This window comes from Ammospiza caudacuta, chromosome 6 (genome assembly GCF_027887145.1).
Source record: "Ammospiza caudacuta isolate bAmmCau1 chromosome 6, bAmmCau1.pri, whole genome shotgun sequence".
Lineage (NCBI taxonomy): Eukaryota > Metazoa > Chordata > Aves > Passeriformes > Passerellidae > Ammospiza > Ammospiza caudacuta.
The window spans coordinates 28,658,100-28,672,726 of NC_080598.1; the positions used below are offsets into that span (position 1 = coordinate 28,658,100).

The window sequence follows — 14,627 nt, forward strand, 5'->3', positions numbered from 1 at the left end:
CAGTTTCAAAGGAAAACCTATTTAAATAGTGCCAATCTAGTACTTTGTGGGGAGAGGTAAAAAAACCCAACACACCAGAAAACCAACATGTTTCCCCAAAAATATTTTTAAATGTTTAGATACATCATAAGCACAGTCACACCAATTTACATCCAAAGAAAACCAACGCAAACAGGTAGCGAGTGGCACGTACTCACATGCCGATGTCACATCCCTTCCAAGCTGGTGTCATTATTATTCCCACCTTTGCAGCCTGATGCCCAGATTGTTCTTGGACTGCTATCTGGTTGGCACAGTCACCTTTGATCCTTCTCCATTCTTCCCTGTTCTACATTCAGTGTTCACTGATATGTCAGAAAGCTTGTTCTGAGACTGAGGCACGGCCCACATTAATTTTGTCCTGTGACAGAGCAGTAGTTTTTGCCCTAATACTTTATTTGCCTGGGGAGGGACTGGTCTGTAAACTCCTAAAGTGCTTTCTACACACACCACACAGCACAGTGGTGTTACAGCCTTATCCACAGAGCTGGATGTGGCAGTGTGGCGAACAACAGTGGTGGTGGTGGTCTGCAGCTTCCAGCAGGAAGCTGCTCTAATGAGTTTTACATACCTGCAACAGGTAGCAGAAGAACTAATACAGTTTAAGGAAGTGGTCTGTTAACAATGCAAGAAAAAGAAAAGTCACTCTTCTAAAATCAAAAATAGCTCTCGGAAAAAATGGATCTCAAAAATAGACGTAGAGAAGAACGGTCAGACACAGCAGGAATTTCCTCCAACAGACAGACCATCGTTATTTCCATTCAACAGTGGAATGTTGAATTACCTGTCATTGTAAAGTCAGGAGCTTTTGTTGGACACCTCTGCAAGGGAAGTAGCCTCTTTTTTCACTTGGATGTCTCCAAACATCCAATCTAAGCTCATCAAATCACCTGTATCAGAAATCAAATTCATACAGTCTGCTTGAGGTCAGTTTAAGGTCCTCCCACAGATTTTACCATATGAATTTGATTTTCAAGCTCTGCTTTGACAAAATACATCCTTGATTGTTGAAGGATGTGTTTTGAGACCCTGCTTTTTTGCCTTTTTTTTTTTTTTTTGTGGGAAAGCAATCACCATCAACTCTGTAGTTTCTATCCTCTGTGGATTGTTTCCCTCTATTAAATTCCACGGCTGGTTGGATCAAAAGACCATCCTCATTCATTCTGTAGTCTTCTATTACTTTTTCCCTTCTCAATTTCTGTATTTCTGCCAGCTGACACAGCTCCTCCATGGCAGCTCCATGCAAATGGGCTAATAAAGAAAAAGAAACAGAAAAGAAATCAAATCAATAATATGAAATAGCATACTATAGTTTTGTTAGAACCAGAGACGAGGTGCCTCTGTAGTTAGCCAATGGAACACAACAATCGTGCTATCACATCCAGCACAGCACCTTATCTACTGCAGCTTTACCATAAGTGCACTGGGGATATCAACTGTGCTGCACATGGGTGTGGTAATGGCTCTGTGGTACCAGAGCTCTGCATGTGAACTGGCACCTCTTAAACAAGAGGACTCTGCACTTCTAGGAAAATATTTACTTCTGTACACCAGGTTCCCAGGCATCTGCTTCTTTGAATTCAAGTCCTAAACATGAGAACACGTCTGGATTTCCAAGTACCTAACAACCATCAGTATGAATCCACAAGGAGGGGTAAAAATATAACAGATGTAGCTGCTTTACTAGCTCTTTTCCTAGGTGTCTTCATCCACAAGAAGAACAATTACTGCTGGCAGTCACACTGAAAATGCAGGAACTGCCAGGCGTTTCAGGGAGGGAAGTTTGTGTTCACTCCTCCCCCTCAGCAGGGAGGAAGATTATCAGTTTCTGAAAGACAAGGAAGAGAGAAGCTGAGGGTTTCGATAATGAAGCCCTGAGGATCAGAGGTCGCTGCTTTGCATCTGGTTTGTGGGTAAAAAGTCAGGGAGTGTCCTCCCATTGCTTAGGAGGGAGCATCCACCATTCAGAAAACTCAACTACCACTTGCAGATGATGACACAGGCAACCACAGGAAATGTCAACATACCTTTCCAAAAACATCAGGATCAATGAGATGCCTTTCTATTTCCTTCCTTTTAATTTTTTTTTTTAATATTTTCTTCTTCATCCTCTTCTGCCAGTACTTCATCAACAAGGATGTTGCATTATCTCTTTTGGCTGCTGTGAACCACTGGCAATACTTTGCTGTTGCTAGTAAGTCAGACACAGTCTGATCACATCTATCACATTCAATGATGCAGAAGTCTCAAATCAAGCACTCCTGAGTATGTCAAAGACCACAAGGATGATCTGAGCCTAGCAGGAGCTCATTTAGTCAGAAAGTGATTCTGGTATTTTGCCACTACACATTTGAAGTTTAAATATATATTGCAAACAGATTTCAAATAAAGTAGAAGAAACTTTTATTTGTGTGATCTACCCACGAGATATAGAAACAACAGAAAATTATTAACAGTGAAATGGCAGTGAAAATGGCTTCTTTTGCTACCCATACTAGATTTCTGAAGCCAACTGCTTTAGAATGCAGAAAGTAATGACAACCAGATGAGATATCAAATCAGTCTTCAAAATACCATTTGAAATACCCAGGATCAAGTTAATTCCTTGGCTAATCTTATGGAATAGATGGATTTACAAAAGGATTGTTTTAGCAAGCTGAGAACCATTTTAAAAATTCTACAAATAGCCCAATACAAAGCAGAATTTGTACTCTCTTCCCTTTAACAAACTGTTCTTTTCTCCTGTGTCATGCCTACTTTCACATGCATTTCTCATGGAAATTCACATGTCGAGTTCTTTTTTTTTTTCCATGAATTAAGAACAACCTTCTTTGTTTTGGCAGCTTTCCTCTAAACAGAAAAGATTTTCAAATATGACCTCCTCTCTTATATCTGTGAAGCAACTATGACCTCTTGTGGTTATCTAATCTACTCCTAAATCCTCAATAATGGGATTTAAGGCTCTGAGCCCTTAAGTAATTCCCAAAGGATTCAAGTCTGTGCTTCAGTGCTTTGTTAAACTAGGGCAAAGCAAAACAGAATTTTTTTCGTTAAGATAGAGCTGCATTCTCTTTTCCTAATAAATACTTCAAGACATTAACAACTGCAAAAATGAGGAGCTAAAAGGATTTAATTATGTTAGTTTGGTCTCTTTCTTATGAATGAGGATGTTTGACCATGCACTTTTCACCCAAATTTAATACTAACAATATCTTCCACAGTTAGTGTAAGCTCTCACAAGATTATGTCATTGAGCAGACAGAAAAGCACCACACCAATACCACTGCTTGTTTGGTTTGCATGGACCTGTTCTTTCCAGCAGTGCAATAAGTGAAGCTCTTTCACCAAAAATCTCATTTCCTCCACTTTCTGCTTTAAAAATTAACAAACAATTACAGTCTCCACCATCCAGCCACTCCAGGGTACCTGAGCATCCCCTACCACTGGTTCTGTGTAACCAAAGATGAAAGACATTACTTTATTTGATTTTTCACTTTTTGTTTTTTTTAAGATAACTCTTGTGAGAATTAACGAGGATGACCAGATAATTCAGTCATGCTTTTATAGAAATAAAAATCTTTGGTGAACAAACATTACTCAAAACCAGACAGTGTATGCAAACCAGCTCAGCAGCACAGTTGATAGATCAGAAGAAAAACAGAACAAGATGTGGGGACCAAACACTCTCACCAAAACAAAGCAACTCTGTCAGCTCCAGGTACCAGCACTTTAGTCCTGCCTGTCGCTCTTCATATCCTCACACATGTACCAGCCCCTGTTGAGCCCAGTGGTTCTCAGTCTCTGAGCAGAGTGAACAGAAGGTGCAGATGACTGTGCTTGTGCCTTGAGAGCTGCAACTCACCCACCACCCAGACATGGGCTGGGTTCTGCTACTGAGCTAACAGGAAATGGAGCTAGGTGCATACAGACACCAGCACTCCTGCACACTGAAACAAGCTATGTAGCATAAAGCAGGGTGTACAGCTGCAGAAGAAGAAGCTTCTGGTAACTGGGTACTCCAGAGTTTGTCCATTAGAGCCCTAGATCCAATCAGTAGCCAGAGAAATAATCAAAGACATACCTACCTTTGTGCTCACAAAGTGATCTCCAGACCCAGTCTAATAAGCATTTAAATAAGTTGTTAGGTCAGACATCAAGTTATCCATTAGAGATGAGTGGAGCAGCAGAAGGTACTTAGCTTTCAGAGCAAATGCTTCAGGCAAAGAAGCTAGGAAGGGTCTCAAGGACCATATATCAAGGATTCTCCTGTGTATCCCAGTGCAGATGAAACCAGTTATTGTTGTGGTTTAATCCCAGCCACAAATTAAATCCCATGCCATCTGTAAGGTCACTCCCCTCAACCCCCATCAGGGCAGGGAGGAGAACTGGAAACAAAAGTTAAACCTTGTGGGTTGAGATAAAAATAGTTTAATAATTCAAAAAACAAAAAAGCTAATAATATAATAATGATAAGTGGAGGGAGAGAGAAAAACAAAATCCAAGAGAAAAAGTGATGCACAATCATTGAGCAGCAATCAGCTCCCTTCCAGGTAACTCCTCTGGTTTAAATACTGGGCATGGCATTCTATGGTATGGATATCTCTTTGGCCAGTTTGGATCACCTGTTCTGGCCATACTCCCACCTTTCTGTGCAGCTCCTCATGGCAGAGCATGGAAAATCTAAAAGCCCTCAGCTTAGGGTAAGCACTACTGAGTAAGAACCAAATCAGTGTGTTGTCAACACTATTCTCATACTGAATCCAAAAACCGCAGCGCTGTAACTAGTTACTAAGAAGAAAATGTATTCTGTCCCAAGACAGTTACTTAAGTTGAAAAATATTTAAGAAAGCTTTTCATCATAGACTTCTGCAGTTTACAACACATTTCTTCATGTTGATCTTTATTTTCAGTGCAACTGAATGCTTTCAGTGTCTAAGGCCATCTGTGTACAAGACTGTGCTGGTTAGAGAAGCAGAAATTTGGAAGGAGGGATTGCTTCCTTAAAAAAAAAAACAACAAAAAAAAAAAAAAAAAAAAACCACAAACACAACAAAAAACAAACCAGCAAAAAACCCAACCAACAAAAACAGGAACCGAAAACCAACACGCACCTACTCCAGTATTTAATGCTAGGTTCTCTCTCATCTATCTCTGAAACTACACTGGATTCCTAAGAGCTGAAATAAAAGACCTATAGACAAAAAAACCACCTCCCATGAAGGGAGCTAGAGAAGCAGCTAGGGATAGTAACATCATCAGCAGTCAAAACAGAAGAACATGAAAATAAGCCCCAATTAAACAGCATGACCATGATACCCTGGGCAAAACTGCACTATGGAGTGGTTTACACTGGTATATTTATTGCATGCACATTACATGGTCATTTTCCATGTTTAGTCTTCAGGGCAATAGGATGATTTGGTCTGGTAATAAGGAAAGCATGTTGTCATTTGGCTTAGGTTTGCTGTACAGAATTCTCAAAACAGAAATTTTGAGAGACACTATTGGAATTCTAAAACTTAGATAAAAATAAAGCTGTGTTCAAATTAGAGGTTTCTCTGAGTAGCTTTAATAGCAATATCAAATAACATTTAATCCAGGCTTTTGAAAAAGATTTTAAGTCTATGAACAGGCAGCACAAACCCACTTATATTTACTGAGGAAGTAAAAATACCAGAATGAAGGGATAAAAAAATGCTCTTGTAGGCAAGAGGTTGTTCCTATTTGGTAAAAAATATTGCCTATATAGTGAGGTGTCATTAAGTATCTGATATCCTTATTTAATAGCTTCTTTGGAAATCTTCTCACCCCACCACAACCCCTCTACAGAACAAAAGAGCAAGGTCATGTGATTAAAAATCCTAGAAAAATGATAGAAACATTTAGCTTGGAAAACACCTCAAAGAAGATCAAGTTCACCACTAAACCACATCCCTAAATGCCACATCCACACATCTTTAGGGATGGTGACTACACCACTTTCTCAGACAGCCTGCTCCAATGCCTGACCACCCTTTCAGTGAAGCAGCTTTTCTTCATATCCAATCTAAACCTCCCCTGGCACAACCTGAGTCCATTTCCTCTTGTCCTGTTGCTTGTTACCAGAGGAAAGAGACCAATCCCACCTCACTGCAACCTCACTTCAGGTACTTGTAGAGAGCAATAAGGTGCCCTCTCAGCTTCCTTTTCTTCACACTAAACAAGCCCAGGTCCCCAGCTGCTCCTCATAGGACTTGTGCTCCACACCTGTCACAGCTCCATTGCCTTGCTCTGGACATGCTGCAGCACCTCAGTGCTGTTCTTGTAGTGAGGGGTCCAAAACTGACTGCAGGGTTTGTGCCATGACATCACCAGTGCTGAGTACAGGGGGACAATCAATTCAATGCCCTGGTCCTGCTGGTCACATCTTTTCTGGATTTTAGTAAGGCTTTTGATACTGCCCCTCAGAGCATCCTTCTGGACAAGTTGCCCAACTGTGGGATAAGCAGGTCCATGGTGTTCTAGGTGAAAAACTGGCTGAAGGACAGAGCTCAAAGGGTTCTAGTGAATGGAGCTACATCTATCTAGCAACTGGCACCAGCTGAGGGATACCATTGGTATTCCTTGCGGTTCAATTCCAGAGCCTGTTTTGTTCAGTATATTTATCAACAATCTGGATGTAAGAGTTGAATGCACCATTAGGAAGTTTGCTGATGGTACCAAACTGGGAGGTGTTGCTGACTCTTGAGGGACAAGAGGCCTCGGAGAGGGATCTACATAGTTAGGAGCATTGGGCTATAATTAATGGGATGAAATTTTCCAAGTTGAAATGCCAGATTCTGCATCTAGGATGAAATAACATTGGACACAAGTATATATTATGAGAGTGGCTGGAAAACAGCCCTGCAGACAGGGATCTGATTGCCAGCAGGCTCAGTGGGAGTCAGCAGTGTTCCCTGGCATCTTGGGATGCACCAAACACAGCATCACAGCTGGTCAGTGGAGATGAAGGTGCTGAGCTCTTCTCCCTGGTATCCAGTGACAGGACATGTGGGAATGGTTCAAAGCTGCACCAGGGAAGGTTTAGTCTGGATATTAGGAAGAATTTATTGGCTGAGAGAGTGGTCAAACACTGGAACCAGCTTCCTAGGGAGGTGGTTGATGCTCCAAGCCTAACAGTATTTAAGAGGCATTTTGACAATGTCCTTAATACCAGGCTTTGACTTGGCCAGCCATGAACTGGTCAGGCAGTTGGATTACATGCTCACTGTAGGTCCCTGAAACAGTCTATTTTATCAAGCTTATGTTCCCCAAATCTTAGAAGTTCTTAACCCATCAAGTTTTCCCTTGCTTGTTCCCATCTGAAAGATGAACAAAACCAAGGGAAATAGAGAATGATAAATTGGCTGCTGAACTGCACAAGAATTATTTCATTCTATAAGTGCTGTCAATAAAAGTTCCCTTTTCCCCCATTTGACTCAGGATTCATTTTAAGCAATTTGCTCTGTTGAAACTAGGTTTCAGAATTAGTCAAAAATATTAACATATCCAGAACATTTTCCCACCCAAGTTATATATAGCCTGTATTGTACAACCTTTCTGGTTCTTCAAAACCTGAATTTCAAATGAGCTATTAGGAAATTCCAGCATAAGCACTGATGCCAACTAATGCTTGCACCTGTCTATCAAGGCAGTGTTACAAAATGTCCTTAACTACAGCAATTTAATCACTGCTTACTGCCTTGCTCTTAAAAAAGAACCTCACAGAAACATCTCAAGATGGGCAAAGGACAGCTCACCACTGAGTCTTCAGAAGGTGCCTCATTGAATCACTCACTGAAGTCACCTGCTGTCTGCACTTCATGGCATCTCACTGGAAGGTATCTTGACCTGTAAAGTGCAGACATGGTCAGAAGGAAGCCACAAGTTGTCACTGAAAACTGCAGAACAGTTGCAGAGCATCAGCAGCCTGTGATGGAAGGGATCAATAGCCATGACCAATGTCCATTAATCCAAGGCAAAGAATGTGGAGGTTTGACAGTGGGGTTGCATATAAGAAGTAAAATATGTTACAAGCAAATTAATCACCATTCTGACTGCATGCAGTGCACAGCTAGCAATCTGAATCCTTAAAGCTGTTATGTAAAGGGGTAGATTAGGTTTTAAGAATGACTTACATAAGTTTTATGTTGTATTTGTCTATGTCTCCTTCTAGCCCAGTGCTCTTAGTATCAGAAGAGAGTAAACATACAGTGATAATTTCCCAGGATACTTACAGTTTTACTTTTTATCCAAAACCTAAAATAAGGATTCAAGATAAGGAAAATAAGGTGAAAGAATAGCTAAGTTGTCAAACCTTTTGCCTATAAACTGATTTTGCCATTATGACTCATCTCTGACAACACATAGAGCCAGAAGGAAAGCAGGCAACAGCATAGCATGATGTTTGCTTGTTTCTGTTCCTGCTTTCATCCTTTTTACCTGTTTGCATGATCTGTGGAATCAGATAGCAGCAGTGAGTTCTTCACTTGTGCATTTTATGGTTAAACCTTGACTCATGGACTTCTGTCTTATGGAAAGTCTCTCTCAAGCTGTCAAATTTTCTGTATTTTTTCAGCACACACCTTTAAGAAGAAGTGCAGTGTTTGTTTTGGTAGTACACAGATATGCAACCCACATTTTGCAAAGACAGGAATTTCAAAGTGTGAGGATGCCCAGAAAGCAAGGTTAGGGATGTAAGCACTGACAACAGACAGTTGCCTGCTCACTATGCAGCTCTTTAGGCTGCTAGAGCCCAAGAGGTACACAACCCCTGCTCCCAGGGAAGTCAAATGTAAAATAGCAGTATCACACTTCCACAAACTTTATTAAAAGTTACTTCAACAGGTGATATTTTAAGTATTATAAGAGCATCAGAACACTGCTACACTCTAAATGGTGTGTTAATTATATTAGTTTACTTATTGTAAGGAATAAACTGTTGCAGCCACTGGATAAAACCAGGAATAACATTTTTCAAATTATGCATGCAGGATTCCATGTAAGCCAGAGTTCTTAATACCACTGCTGCCTTTTAATGCAGAGTCTCACTTGTGCACCCAGCCTGTTCCCATATTAGCAACACTGAGAAGCTGTCTCTTGGAAGTGCTTCACAAAAAGCATCTGTGAGAATTTGCTCAGAAGTACCTCCCAGTTATTCTTCCAGCAGTACAGAGTAGAAGACAAGATAACTTAATTTCACAGTATCAGGTACACTACAGAGTACCCAAAACCAGACTCTGTCAGTCCCTTACCTCCATGAAAAGTAGGACTGAGGCCAAGGAATCAGAGTAATTGACTCTCTGAGCACACAGAGCTATCAGTGCGAGGAAAGCAGGCACGGCAGCTCATACCGAGACAACAGAACAATGCGTGCAACTCTGTGTACCTTGGATCCTGCTGTGGGCAGCCCTGGTTAATTATTGCCACTGGTTCTGTTACATATTCCAGCCAGTACCTTTGGGACTGCTTTGGGTGGGAACTTTCAGCTCTACCTTTTTCATACAATCAAGACTTAACAATGACTGATATTTGATCTGTAATGAAATAACAATTTTTAGGGGCAAAAGGCCCCTAAAACTGAGAGAAACCTGTGCCATTGAAAGCTTGCTACATAGCCCACATTTGGGATTTGAGGAGTTCCTACAGGCGGTCATACCTATGACATGAAAAGTTAGCATATATGCAAGCACAAGTCAACTATGCATAACATATTCATGCCCATTATGAAGGATCATAGCCATTGTGTTACTTTCTTCTCTTCAAAAGGCTCTTAATTCTCCTGTTAGTCACATATTAACCACCATACCACCAGGGCTAGCACCAGCAAAATCAGATTTTTGTGATAATTTGGCCTGTTCCCTCATTTTCACCTCTGTTTTTATCAGCAGATGGTTCCCACAGCTGGATGCCTCTATTTGAATTTGTTTCTGCACTTGTGTAAGGGGCAGAAAGAACAAAGAACATAATGCACAAGCTGACCTGGCTCCTGCTTAAGTCACTGTAGCCTCAGGTTGTTCCAAGTTTGATCAAGAACAGCAAAAGCATCTTTAAAAAAAAAAAAAAAAAAAACATTAAACCTGCTGCTATTTTTGGGTAGTAACTACCTTTTAAAATGGGTCTACACAAGATTATATTAGCCTTGCCTGAAGTTTCTTTCTAGCTAGAGCAACATTCTTTCTAGCCAGAACATTCACGTGGTTCAATAACTGTCACATCCCAGTAATGCTGACCTTCTCTGAGATAATGCCCTAAAGTTTCTCTTAAACTTTTGTTCCCAAACAGAATACTTTTAAAGGGCACCTGTGTATCCAAGGCTCTGAAGGACACTGTACTGGTGAAAGAGACAGTCTGAGACACAGCAGCAGCCATGCATGACTTCAAGCATGAACAGTCTGATTTAAATGCCTACAGTCTAGAGCATGACACCAACTCTGTTATTTGACAAAAACAAAAACCCTGTCTGTTTAAGAGTGAACTGCAGCACTAGTCTTTTTCATTATGATGCACAATGAAACAAAAAGGCTTCAGATTTAAATATTACGTGCACTAAAAACAGAATGCACCCTTATTTCCAGGCTTAGCTAGGGAAAGGAAAAGACAAAACTAACAGACCAATCACATCAACCCTTGCAATTTTTCTTTTTTCTTTTTTTACACTCATACTTTGGTATTTGAATTGTTAAATATAAAAGTGAACAGACAGTGAAATAGCTGAGACACTTAACAGGTCAGCTCTAGAGAATATACAAACAGCAGACTATTGTAAAATGTTCAAAGGATATATTTTATCTGAAAGGAGATGTGCATGTTCTCGCCCTGGAATTGTTCAAGGCTACAGCCCAACAGGTACACAATCCCTGTTGGGGGTATGCAACCAAAGCTGCTGGGTGGAGCTCTAAGCAACCTGGTCTAATACAAAGTGTCTCTAGAACTAGTGATCTTTAAGGTCTCTTCCAACCCAAACCATTCTATGACTCTGTTTTCTCTCCCACTATCCAGGTAAAAGCAGGTACCTGTTCTTCAGCCTATACAGGCCTCGCACTCTTGTCACCATTCTCTGAGAACAGAATGAGCTGATTTTGGATCTGTGTCTGTATAAGTATACACCTGCATATGCATCAGAGCAGGAACCACACAACCAGATCAGCACCTGACAGCCACCACACAACCAAAGGGCAATCGTTGTTGCAGCACATGGCACAGTTGAGACAGCCACAATACACAAGGTATCACCATACAATTTCAGAAGGCTTCAAGCATTCACCCATACAGAGCATCACCATACCACCTCAGAAGGCTGCAAGCATCTGCCCTTCTTATTCTTTAGCCCAGCCTTTTATACCCCTGATGTTCATGCACTGCACCTGTGTGCCCTCTGTTCCCTTTGGTGATGGGTCAGTGCCCCTGGGCACTCCATGGCTCATTGCTGTCAATGCTGCTCACCTGCTGCTCACACCTGCAGCCCATGGGGGATGAGGCTCTGCTGCAGCCCCACTCCCAATTACCACAAACTGTGTCCCTACAAACAGACTTACTGAGCTTTGAGTTATATATCACACCATGTACATTTCATGAACAAGTGTAAGATTAAAATAGTCACCAAGAGGAATGCTCACTGGCTGAAGCACTTTGATTTCTCCAAAAGATCAGTGGTGCTACTCAGCCACTTTCACAGTTGGTAAGAGCTACAGGATAAACATTTTAGAAAGCAGGCTGGTTTCCTTCCAATGTCTGCAGATAAGCTCTGTACCTACCTTTCTGTTACCATTGTTCTCTCAGAATACATCTTGTTCTGATACAGACAAACCAAGAGATAACAATCTCTGGGAAAAACGTTGTCTGACAAAGACTAAGCACACTGCTTGGCTAATATCCACATTACCTCAGAGGGAATATTTTGAGCTATCTGAAGCCCTGAGATGGCTTTCTAAGGAAACATAGGGAGAACTCCACGGGCCACAGTCTGCTTGGTTCTGTGTCTGCTTGTTTGTTCCTTCAACAGCCTAAAGTGCATCTGAGCAAGCAAGACAAACAAACCTAATACAAAAGTCAAAACATTATTAAAATGTCCATGCTGGTGCAATGTGAAAGAGAAATATTTCAGGCAATACCCTCTGCCTCTGTTCAGAAAATGAACTGCTGCATATGAAGCAAGTCCTTAATTAAGTGTGTATGGTTCTTACAGAAGATCCTGAAGCTAGCCAACAATAAGCTTATTTTCCATAAAAAAGCCCTTATCTCAGATAAAATTTCACATTTATTCTGAAAATATAAGGTGAAAGCAGAATCTGAACGGATGTTCACTGCAAAGATCAGAAACAGTCTTAAAGTAAACTGCAGTTCAAGGCACAAAGAATGAAGTACCTGACTGGAGCCCAAGAATGATGCAAATTAAATGTCTGTAAGTCTTTACCCTGAATCAATAATATTTGATCCATTAGTTGGGTGGTGTAATTGGAGGGCAATTATACAAGCTCACCAATAGGAAAAAAACAGTTGCACCACTGAAACTTTACTGTAGTCAAATAGAAGTTACTAAAATAATAAAAAATGGTAACATCACAGGACCGTAAGAAGAAATATAATATTTGAATAAACTATTCAAGTGTGGTCTTGTGAGAAGACTTAAAGTAAAACCATCTTGGAGCATGGGTCTGTAGGAGTTTGAAATATATTTTTACTAGCTTTCTGAAGGCACACTTATAAATGTTTTGAGAGCATCTATATAACTCTAACTTTCCTGTAAAATTGTTCTGGAACCATTCCACCATAGGTGAAATGCTCATAGGAAATTCTCCCTAAACCACAAGGAAACAAACCAAGGAAATTCTTCTACCTAGGAACACTACTGGGAAACAAGAAACAAGAACAAAATCAAAACCAACCAACCAAAACCAAACCAAACAAACAAAAATAAAAAAGAGAGAGAAAAATGTGAGAGAGAAGAATTGTAAACAATGCCTTGGAGGAACCTTTTACCTTGGAAGAAGCCTTATACCCACCACCTTGTTCACCTTTTCAGAGGTGAGGAAAACAAACTTGGAACAACTGAGTTTGAAAATCAGAATTATAGTCAATGTGAGTTGTGGTTCCCCCAGCAAGCACTGCCCATCCCATCTCCTTCTGTGAAAGGAAGGAAGCATTTCACTATACTCAAAAAGCATTGCTGTTCCCTTCCCTGAATCTGTTTAATTTAATGACAGAAGCAATTTATATTCTAGTGCTGAAAAGCAACTTTTGGGCACTCGTTAAAGACTAGTCAAGTCTAATGACTTAAGCATCCCATCAGAAACAAAGTCAGCATTGAACTATAACTAATTAATTTACAGACTATTACATATAGAATAAAGCAAGTACATAAAAAAAGGCAGAATGAAGTAAGTTAATCACTTTCTAAGTCCAGTAGATGCCTTCTAGCTAGTTGCCCCTCAGCACTTTGCTCCTATCCCTGAGGCAAAGCAGATGGCAATAGAAATGCACAGGACCTTTATAAATTAGAAATGTTTTTCTTAAATATTCCCATATTTATGCCATTAGTGAAGGAGGCTCAGATAAACAGATCATTCAATAGAGATGTTTTTGCCTATGTGAATAAAAGTAAGACCAAGTTAACATGACCTTTAAGCATTTTAACTTCTCAGCACAGTCCAAAAGGGAAAGTCTTGCACATGTACAACAACCTATCAAATGAACTTGCCTTCAGGATGTAAACAGGGGGCACTCTTATCTCAACTGAATACTTTGGAGGAGTTACTTTCATTAGCAGTCTCATTGGTCATTAACCACTGTTATTTAACCAGTAAGCTTTAATTCAGTACAGTCCCAAGACCTTCCCAAAGTGAGCTGTTATTATTATTATTTCACTTATAGATAATTGGGAAACAAAAGCTGTTTGATTATACATAATTTTAATTCCTACTGATTTTAGGAGAAAAAATGAAACCAAGTAATTCAGATGTGAACCAAAAAGGATTTAAAATGCTGAACTATTGGTGGGCACAACCCCCCTGCCCCAAAACACAGTAAGCAAACCTCACCATTGACTATTCCATGACCAAAAATTATCCTTAATCCTGGAGCGCTTCTGCCAGTTTCCAAGTTCTTCACTGACATGAAGGAGGGAAAAAAATAGACATACATCAGGTTCCACTCTTTGAGGTAGGAGCTTATCATTACCACTGACCTGCTGGAAAGCAGCTCTGCAGAGAAAGACCTGGGGGTCCTGGTGGGCAACAAGCCATGGGCCAGCCGTGCCCTTGTGGCCAAGAAGGCCAACGGTGTCCTGTGCTCTAGGAAGAGCATGGCCAGCAGCTCGAGGGGGTTGATTCTGCTCCTCTGCTCATCCCTGGTGAGACTGTATCAGAAGTGGTGTGTTCATTTCTTGGTTCCTCAGTAAAGGGAGATGTGGAGCTTCTGGAGCAACCAGTGGAGTGCAATAAGGATGAATGGTCAGCTGGAGGATAGGCTGAGGGAGTGGGCCTGTTTGGCCTCGAGAACAGATGAGTGTGGACTTCTTCAATGTCTATCAGTATCTGAAGGAAGGTGTCAGAGGATGGAGCCAGGCTAAG

General features: G+C 40.7%; 1 protein-coding gene across 1 annotated transcript; it reads right to left on the bottom strand.

The window, feature by feature from the left end:
- Window positions 1-775: 775 nt before the first annotated feature.
- EXD1 (exonuclease 3'-5' domain containing 1) lies at window positions 776-14,232 on the bottom strand. The gene is given in 8 exon segments (XM_058807660.1): window positions 776-1,267; window positions 1,270-1,290; window positions 4,125-4,305; window positions 11,814-11,851; window positions 11,952-12,026; window positions 12,028-12,052; window positions 12,424-12,427; window positions 14,097-14,232. Coding segments are annotated over 8 exon segments (756 nt in total). The 3' UTR covers window positions 776-991.
- Window positions 14,233-14,627: the final 395 nt, after the last annotated feature.